Source organism: Littorina saxatilis, linkage group LG13 (assembly GCF_037325665.1).
Source record: "Littorina saxatilis isolate snail1 linkage group LG13, US_GU_Lsax_2.0, whole genome shotgun sequence".
Taxonomy (NCBI): Eukaryota; Metazoa; Mollusca; class Gastropoda; order Littorinimorpha; family Littorinidae; genus Littorina; species Littorina saxatilis.
The window spans coordinates 8591770-8601769 of record NC_090257.1 but is presented as its reverse complement, the minus strand read 5'-3'; the positions used below and the strand labels follow the sequence as shown (position 1 = coordinate 8601769).

The window sequence follows — 10000 nt, the reverse complement described above, 5'->3', positions numbered from 1 at the left end:
AATAGGAGAGGAAGTCCGCCAAATATGTTGATGTCCAGGTTTACCTAACTTGTATCCAGCAAGACTTATTTTGGCATAAGAGACATCAGAAGCTACAGTATCTATCAAAGCCGACAAATGGACACCCACCTATGATGACTTCGCTGGAGTTGTATCCTGTCACACCGTACAGCTTGGTGAACTTGTCTTCTCCAAATCGCATCAACTCTCCGCCCAACTTGTGCATCCTGGCCACATACCTGAAACAAGGCATCCACGTTTCGCCGTAAGCACAAAACAATACAATACAATACAATACAATACAATACAATACAATACAATACAATACAATACGATAGAAAAACACTTGGTTAAAGACGAACATCGGTCTCCAGGAGACCAAGCCTTGTTATAATAAACAAGTCGCGTAAGGCGAAAATACAATATTTAGTCAAGTAGCTGTCGAACTCACAGAATGAAACTGAACGCAATGCAACGCAGCAAGACCGTATACTCGTGGTCCACCGCTCACGGCATTGGCAGTGAAATTGACAAGAAGAGCGGGGTAGTGGTTACGCTATGCTGCATAGCACGCTTTTCTGTACCTCTCTTCGTTTTAACTTTCTGAGCGTGTTTTTAATCCAAACATATCATATCTATATATTTTTGGAATCAGGAACCGACAAGGAATAAGATGAAAGTGTTTTTAAATTGATTTCGAAAAAAAAATTTTGATAATAATTTTTATATATTTAATTTTCAGAGCTTGTTTTTAATCCGAATATAACATATTTATATGTTTTTGGAATCAGCAAATGGTGGAGAATACGGTAAACGTAAATTTGGATCGTTTTATAAATTTTTATTTTTTTTTACAATTTTCCGATTTTTAATGACCAAAGTCATTAATTAATTTTTAAGCCACCAAGCTGAAATGCAATACCGAACCCCGGGCTTCGTCGAAGAGTACTTGACCAAAATTTCAACCAATTTGGTTGAAAAATGAGGGCGTGACAGTGCCGCCTCAACTTTCACGAAAAGCCGGATATGACGTCATCAAAGACATTTATCAAAAAACTGAAAAAAACGTTCGGGGATTTCATACCCAGGAACTCTCATGTCAAATTTCATAAAGATCGGTCCAGTAGTTTAGTCTGAATCGCTCTACACACACACACACACAGACACACACACAGACACACACACGCACACACGCACATACACCACGACCCTCGTTTCGATTCCCCCTCGATGTTAAAATATTTAGTCAAAACTTGACTAAATATAAAAACCACAGAGATAAATTCAGATTTGCCAGCATGAGAAAGTAGAGCTACATCTGCCGCGCGCCAATGTTTGTCATTAATAGTATCTGAACATTTATTGTGAACACCCTTGGTGATTGATGTTCACGATGGTGATCAGATCAAACATCATCGTTTTAAAGAGATGATTTAAGGCTATGCACAGCGGGAGACTGACGTCAGCTCTTTGATGTCCAGGCGCTACAAAAACGCTACTAATGTTTCTTGTTTCAAGGATATAGAATACTATAACCACCCTCAGTGTTATATTTTCGAAAGCTTCAAAATTAACAGGCATCTCGTTTCAAGGTTTTACAACTATGGTTTACAAACCACAATTTTATCTTGCTCGCCCAGCATACCAGTAATTTGCACAAATCTTCCTTCTTCACAACACTCGAAGTATCATTAATAATGTTTCGAACGCATATCTGTAACACTAAAGATCATTAATTGCAGTAAAAGTAGCGGAACCTGGCCCTTTTTTTGGCTATAATTTAGGAACGTATGAGCTTGCTGCGATAAGGCCTAAAAAAAAATAGGTGTGGTTACGGTAACCCGACCTACCCTATTTTTAGGGGCCGACCCTATAACTTTTTATTACATTTGTCAAAACAAAACAAAACAAGTCGCGTAAGGCGAAAATACAATATTTAGTCAAGTAGCTGTCGAACTCACAGAATGAAACTGAACACAATGCCATTTTTCAGCAAGACCGTATACTCGTAGCATCGTCAGTCCACCGCTCATGGCAAAGGCAGTGAAATTGACAAGAAGAGCGGGGTAGTAGTTGCGCTAAGAAGGATAGCACGCTTTTCTGTACCTCTCTTTGTTTGAACTTTCTGAGCGTGTTTTTAATCCAAACATATCATATCTATATGTTTTTGGAATCAGGAACCGACAAGGAATAAGATGAAAGTGTTTTTAAATTGATTTGGACAATTTAATTTTGATAATAATTTTTATATATTTAATTTTCAGAGCTTGTTTTTAATCCGAATATAACATATTTATATGTTTTTGGAATTAGCAAATGATGGAGAATAAGATAAACGTAAATTTGGATCGTTTTATAAATTTTTATTTTTTTTTACAATTTTCAGATTTTTAATGACCAAAGTCATCAATTAATTTTTAAGCCACCAAGCTGAAATGCAATACTGAAGTCCGGGCTTCGTCGAAGATTACTTGACCAAAATTTCAACCAATTTGGTTGAAAAATGAGGGCGTGACAGTGCCGCCTCAACTTTCACGAAAAGCCGGATATGACGTCATCAAAGACATTTATCAAAAAAATGAAAAAAACGTTCGGGGATTTCATACCCAGGAACTCTCATGTCAAATTTCATAAAGATCGGTCCAGTAGTTTAGTCTGAATCGCTCTACACACACACACACACGCACACACACACGCACACACACATACACCACGACCCTCGTTTCGATTCCCCCTCGATGTTAAAATATTTAGTCAAAACTTGACTAAATATAAAAAAACGAGTGCAGAAAACGCAATGAAAGCGAAAGCGCTCGAGTCGCACACTTATTTCCCTGTCAAGTAGGTTTAATTTGTACACATTAGAAAAAAAGTTTAAAAAAAAAAGTGATTGCCTACCTTCCTACCCTTTTTTTTGTGGCTATGTTACCTTAACCACATCTATTATTTTTTTGCCTAATCCTTTGTTGATGATGAAAGACGCTTTTTCATGTTGATGACTATCACTCTCTAAGGTGCCAGGAGACTGGTTCCGCCTAGCTCTCATTTACTCTGGTTGAAAATGTCGTATGCATTTAGAGCGCGTAAGTCCCTTTGTTTCTCAAACGTGTCATTAGCACTTTATATCACTTCGTCGTCATCATCAGAAGTTTGACAACATAATGAACGTGTTTCATGAGAACAATTTCAACACTACAGCCCATGAACCACGGCTCAGGCACCAAAACTTGATTGTGATTTGGCTGTTATTAGCCGTTAATGTCACTCTGCAGCGGTTTTAACATTCCTTATGATGTCTGAAGCGTAGAGTAGTTACGCAAAAAAATCCACAGACATGATAACACCTAAAGAAGCACACACCTGAGAAGCGCGACTTTGTTGCTGCTTGCTTTCCACAGGGAGGAAGCGACCCGATTTTCTCAGCAACGGGGTGAAGGAGTCATGCAAATGAAAAACAAAAACATTCCAAACTGCCCTGGCGACCATCCCTTGATAACGACCACCTGTCCTGGCGACCATCCCTAGATAACGACCACCTGTCCTGGCGACCATCCCTCGATAACGACCACCTGTCCTGGTGACCATCCCTTGATAACGACCACCTGCCCTGGCGACCATCCCTTGATAACGACCACCTGTCCTGGCGACCATCCCTTGATAACGACCACCTGTCCTGGCGACCATCCCTTGATAACGACCACCTGTCCTGGCGACCATCCCTTGATAACGACCACCTGTCCTGGCGACCATCCCCTGATAACGACCACCTGTCCTGGCGACCATCCCTTGATAACAACCACCTGTCCTGGCGACCATCCCAATGACATCCAGAAGAGGTAGCCTTTTTCTTAAAGACCACGTGTCGATGAGAACCACTTTCGATTGGTTCGTTGGGTTGTCGTTATAGGCAGGTTTGATGTCATTTACATTATTATTCCAATGCTGTGAAATTCAGGTCTCTTTCTCCCCGTGGAAAGCTAGCAGCAACAAAAGTCGTGCTAACAAGGTGTGTGCGTGTTTAGGTGTAGTCTGCACTTATAGCAGAATGACAGCGGTCCGACGGGGGTGGGCCATGGATACCGTCTCTGAGTCTGCGCATAAAGTTGGTTATAGCTATAGCAGGTTCCACTGTCTCACTCACCGTCTCTTCCAGTCAGTGACGTAGAGAAAGTCCCCCATGACGAAGAGGCCAAAGTAGTGTGCGGCGGGCTCCATGAGCAGGATTCGCTGGGAGCCTGTGTCCAGGTGGTACATGCCGATCTCGTTGTTATGAGCGTCCGCCCAGTATAGAGCTTGGCCTGTGTTGTACAACCATTGGTTGCAGTGAGATAAAGTCTTATCTATCTATCTATCTATCTATCTATCTATCTATCTATCTATCTATCTATCTATCTATCTATCTATCTATCTATCTATCTATCTATCTATCTATCTATCTATCTATCTATCTATATCTATCTACCTATCTATCTATCTATCTATCCTCTACCCATTGCACCTCGGTATAAGCAGACATAGCGTATGTATGTTTTCTCGCTGAACAGTAGGGGAACGTATACTGTGTTGTGTACTGTCAGCGTATACGGTAGTATGGTTCGAAGCGATGTCTCCGATGACTGATGAGGAGTGACAGTCAGTATAAAACTGTTATCGGAAACAGATAAATCAAGGGGGCCCGGGTGGCTCAGATGGTAGAGCACTGGACTTGTGATCGAAAGGTCGCTGGTTCGAATCCGGGCCGGGACGGCACGGGTCAACTTTATGTGCAGACCCGTATTCATCTTCCACCCCATGTGTGAGAGAGAGAGAGAGAGAAGAGAGCGAGAGAGACGTGTGATTAGGAATAGCCAGACTTCGGAAATTTAATTTTTGAAATATGCGACTTTTTTCTTTTACTGCGAGTTTCCGTTCTTTCCGTGTGACGTCACGTCAATCTATCTATGTAAAGAGACCGTATACGTTCAGCTGGTAGTTCCAATAAGGATTTTTCGCTGATACCACCAGAAAGTATACGCTGAACGTACAGAACGTATACTGTGAGCTGCTGTGTAGCGGGCCCAGGATTGTATGTGTTGTGCGGTCTGAGCGATGTGCAATGCCTATCTATCTATCTATCTATCTATCTATCTATCTATCTATCTATCTATCTATCTATCTTTATCCTACATACGTGAGAGAGACACTTGTGAGATAATAATTGTTCAAATCACACGTGTGTATATCATGTAAATAAGGTCATGTCAAGCAAGTCTGGCAGGGACCTGTTTTTCCACTGCTTATGATGCCAAAGTCACCGAGACAAACGTCATTATAGAGAAAAAAAAATTGCGCTCGCTAATTACCCTCGGTGAATTTTTAGAACTAACGTGCGTCACGCCACACTTTCAGAGTGACGTTTCTTTACCTTGACGTAATAGATTGCACGAGGCTTTAGAAGAGATCGAGGTTCCAAAACAAGCGTCTTCATTTTAGCTGCCTCGACTGCAGGACATTTTCAGTAAAATACACGGAAGTACAGTATGTAGGATAAACAGAATACTACATGGCTTGCTGTTTCGTAACAGATTTACACTCGTTGCTTTTTCAAATGGTAAACAGCTCGCTTTTGCTCACAGTTCAATATTTTTTTGTTAAACTTGTGTAAATCTGGTACGACACAGCAAGCCATGTAGAATTCTCTATATCTATCCAGCAGGATTCGCTGGGAGCCTGTGTCCAGGTGGAACATGCCGATCTCGTTGTTCTGAGCGTCCGCCCAGTATAGAGCTTGGCCTGTGTTGTACATTCATTGGTAGCTATGAGGTGAATTAATATGTATTTGTTGATGTATTTTTACATTCATGTACTGATTCATTGATTCATTTTTTAATTCCCTCATTGATTGATTAATTATTTGATTCATTATTTGATTCAATCATTACTTGATTCATTTATTACTTGATTCATTAATTCATTGATTAATTCATAAATTGATTCATTTAATAATTGATTCATTCATTCATTGATTCATTCATTCATGTGTTTATCTTTTTGATTAATCTTGTTTTGTTTCATTTATGCAATAATGTGTTGCTATCGTTTGTTTGTTTTGCAAATAATTAAACCATTCATGAGCTTAAGGAAGTATTTTCGCAAAATGAACCCATCATAATAGTTTTTCGTATAAGCTAAAACTCTGCGTCAAGGTCAAATAAAAAGACAAATACACTCAAAATAATATACATAGCAAAAAAACTCAAGTGTTCAGGCGCTTGAGCGTTTGGTTATTCAGTTTTTTGTTAAAATCAAATTTAATGTTGGGACTTCTTCTTCTTCTTCTTCTTCTTCTTCTTCTTCTTGTCGATCACTGTTGGTACTTATTGCAGGCCTAATTTGGAAACATGTATGACATTTAGCTGTATTGGTTCATTCTCAAAAGTTGGACCCATTTAGATGAACGTCATCGTTGGTATTCTAACCTTTGACGTCTATGGCCAGTCCATTGGGCCAGGCGCTACGGTTGAAGCTGACTATGACCCTGCGGTCATCGCCGTTCATGCTGGCCTCACTGATAGACGCGTTGTCGCCCCAGTCGCTCCAGTAGATCATCCTGGGCAGGGAAAAAACATGAAAGGTGAAGCGTGATTGAATAAACATTTAGTCAATCGAATGTGCTGAAATACGTCTGCTTCCTTTTGACTTTCCGAACATGCACGCACACACACACACACACACACACACACACACACACACACACACACACACACACACACACACACGCACGCACACACACACACACACACACACACACACACACACGCACGCACACACACACACACACACACACACACACACACACACACACACACACACACACACACACTTCGGGAGACAAAGCTCCCCTCAGCCCTCGTTAAATCATTAAGTCAAGTATGGACTGAATTTATAAGTAACAAGTTTCATATAGTTCAAATGAGAAACGAAGACACTCTCCAAGAGATGCTTGAATTAAATAACGGTGTCTTAAATGTCAAGGCAAAAAAGAACTTCTCCAACAGATGCTAGGATATATGTTATGACAATCAAAGTGACTCACGCGTTGGGTGATGACACGACGATGTCCCTCGGCTGGTCAAGGCCATCCCTCATGATGACGGCGTGGCGGACAGGCGTGGTGTCCAGCGTGGCCACACTGATCTGGTCGCGGCCAGTGTCCGTGTAGAACAGCAAGCGGTTCACTGGGTCCAGTGCCAGGCCGTCCACCACCGAGTCTGCAGAAAAAAAGAGTATAGTGAACATTGGAATTCCCTTCGTTGAGGCATTTGACGTGAGAGTCTAACAATACCACATATTTAGGCGGCAAGGAATTCTATCTAAACTCGATCGCTCGGGAAATCTGAACACATTGCAACAACCACCACCAACTGCACCCCCCAACACAAACACATGCACACACACCACCACCACCACTACCACCACCACAAACGCTATCTCATACTTCCTCCCCCCCCCCCCCACCCCCCCTTCCACACTTATCAACCTCTCCCTTACCCACCAACTACAACCAGACATCAACTCACCTTCAGGCAGATTGAGAAAGGAGTAAGCCTTGGTGTCCTCCATTGGCTTGCGCCGTATGACGTGCACGGTGTTGTCGCTCCAGTAGAGGATCTTGTGCAGCGGGTGCGAGTCGAACTCGATGGCGATGGGCTCGTGTTCCTCACCTTGACTCAAGGCGGAGATCACCCCGCTCTTCGCGTCCACCTGGTACATGTTCCGCTGGTAGGCGTCGTTCACGATCAGGAAATTGTCATTGGAATGCTTTACTGCAATGCGAAAAAGGTACGTACACTTTAGTAAATGTATGGAATATCTCGCAATGCATGGGATATCTCGCCATGCATTGGATATCTCGCAATGCATGGGATATCTCGCAATGCACGGGATATCTCGCAATGCATGGGATATCTCGCAATGCATGGGATATCTCGCAATGCATTGGATATCTCGCAATGCATGGGATATCTCGCAATGCATGGGATATCTCGCAATGCATGGGATATCTCGCAATGCATGGGATATCTCGCAATGCATGGGATATCTCGCAATGTATGGGATATCTCGCAATGCATGGGATATCTCGCAATGCACGGGATATCTCGCAATGCATGGGATATCTCGCAATGCATGGGATATCTCGCAATGTATGGGATATCTCGCAATGCATGGGATATCTCGCAATACACGGGATATCTCGCAATGCATGGGATATCTCGCAATGCATGGGATATCTCGCAATGTATGGGATATCTCGCAATGCATGGGATATCTCGCAATGTATGGGATATCTCGCAATGTATGGGATATCTCGCAATGTATGGGATATCTCGCAATGCATGGGATATCTCGCAATGCACGGGGTATCTCGCAATGCATGGGATATCTCGCAATGCATGGGATATCTCGCAATGCATGGGATATCTCGCAATGCACGGGATATCTCGCAATGCATGGGGTATCTCGCAATGCATGGGATATCTCGCAGTGTATGGGATATCTCGCAATGTATGGTATATCTCGCCATGCATGGGATATCTCGCAATGCATGGGATATCTCGTAATGCATGGGATATCTCGCAATGCATGGGATATCTCGCAATGCACGGGATATCTCGCAATGTATGGGATATCTCGCAATGTATGGGATATCTCGCAATGCACGGGATATCTCGCAATGCATGGGATATCTCGCAATGCACGAGATATCTCGCAATGTATGGGATATCTCGCAATGTATGGGATATCTCGCAATGTATGGGATATCTCGCAATGCATGGGGTATCTCGCAATGCACGGGATATCTCGCAATGCATGGGATATCTCGCAATGCACGAGATATCTCGCAATGTATGGGATATCTCGCAATGTATGGGATATCTCGCAATGTATGGGATATCTCGCAATGCATGGGGTATCTCGCAATGCATGGGATATCTCGCAATGTATGGGATATCTCGCAATGCATGGGATATCTCGCAATGCATGGGATATTTGGCATTGCATGGGATATCTCGCAATAAAGGACTCTCAGCTCATACATATTCCTCTGTTAGGCGTCGCTGATGATCTGGAAATTGCCATTTGCATGGTTTACTGCAAAGTGGAAATAGAACAAGTCGCGTAAGGCGAAAATACAACATTTAGTCAAGCTCAGTCGAACTCACAGAATGAAACTGAACGCACTGCATTTTCGTGGCAAAGGCAGTGAAATTGACAATCCAGAAAAGCGCGGCAGCAGTAGCGCTGAGGAGGATAGCACGCTTTTCTATATCTCTATTCTTTTTAACTTTCTGAACGAGTTTTTAATCCAAAAATATCATATCTATATGTTTTTGGAATCAAGAACGGACAAGGAATAAGATAAAATTGTTTTTAAATCGATTTTGGAAATTTAAATTTAATCATAATTTTTATATTTTTAATTTTCAGAGCTTGTTTTTAATCCGAAGATAACATATTTATATGTTTTTGGAATTAGAAAATGATGAAGAATAGGATAAACGTAATTTTGGATCGTTTTATAAAAAAATAATTTTAATTACAATTTTCAGATTTTTAATGACCAAAGTCATCAATTAATTTTTAAGCCTCCAATCTGAAATGCAATACCAAAGTCCGGCTTTTGTCGAAGATTGCTTGGCCAAAATTTCAATCAATTTTATTGAAAATTGCGGGTGTGACAGTGCCGCCTCAACTTTTACAAAATGCCGGATATGACGTCATCAAAGACATTTATCGAAAAATGAAGAAAAAAAACGTCTGAGGATATCATACCCAGGAACTCTCATGAAAAATTTCATAAAGATCGGTCTAGTACTAGTAGTTTACTCTGAATCGCTCTACACACACACACACACACACACACACACACACACACACACACACACACACACACACACACACACACACACACACACACACACACACATACACCACGACCCTCGTCTCGATTCCCCCTCTA

At 41.8% G+C, this 10000-nt stretch overlaps 1 protein-coding gene across 2 annotated transcripts in view; it reads right to left on the bottom strand.

Moving 5' to 3' along the window:
* Nucleotides 1-10000, bottom strand: part of LOC138983532 (low-density lipoprotein receptor-related protein 4-like) — a 55536-nt gene that overhangs the window by 14781 nt on the left and 30755 nt on the right. For both annotated transcript variants that reach the window (XM_070356790.1, XM_070356791.1), the window contains exons 13-17: nt 7560-7805; nt 7076-7250; nt 6459-6589; nt 4142-4298; nt 130-239 (exon numbers count right to left, since the gene is read on the bottom strand). In XM_070356790.1, coding sequence (XP_070212891.1) covers nt 130-239; nt 4142-4298; nt 6459-6589; nt 7076-7250; nt 7560-7805 — 819 coding nt within the window. The remainder of the gene's footprint in view (nt 1-129; nt 240-4141; nt 4299-6458; nt 6590-7075; nt 7251-7559; nt 7806-10000) is intronic.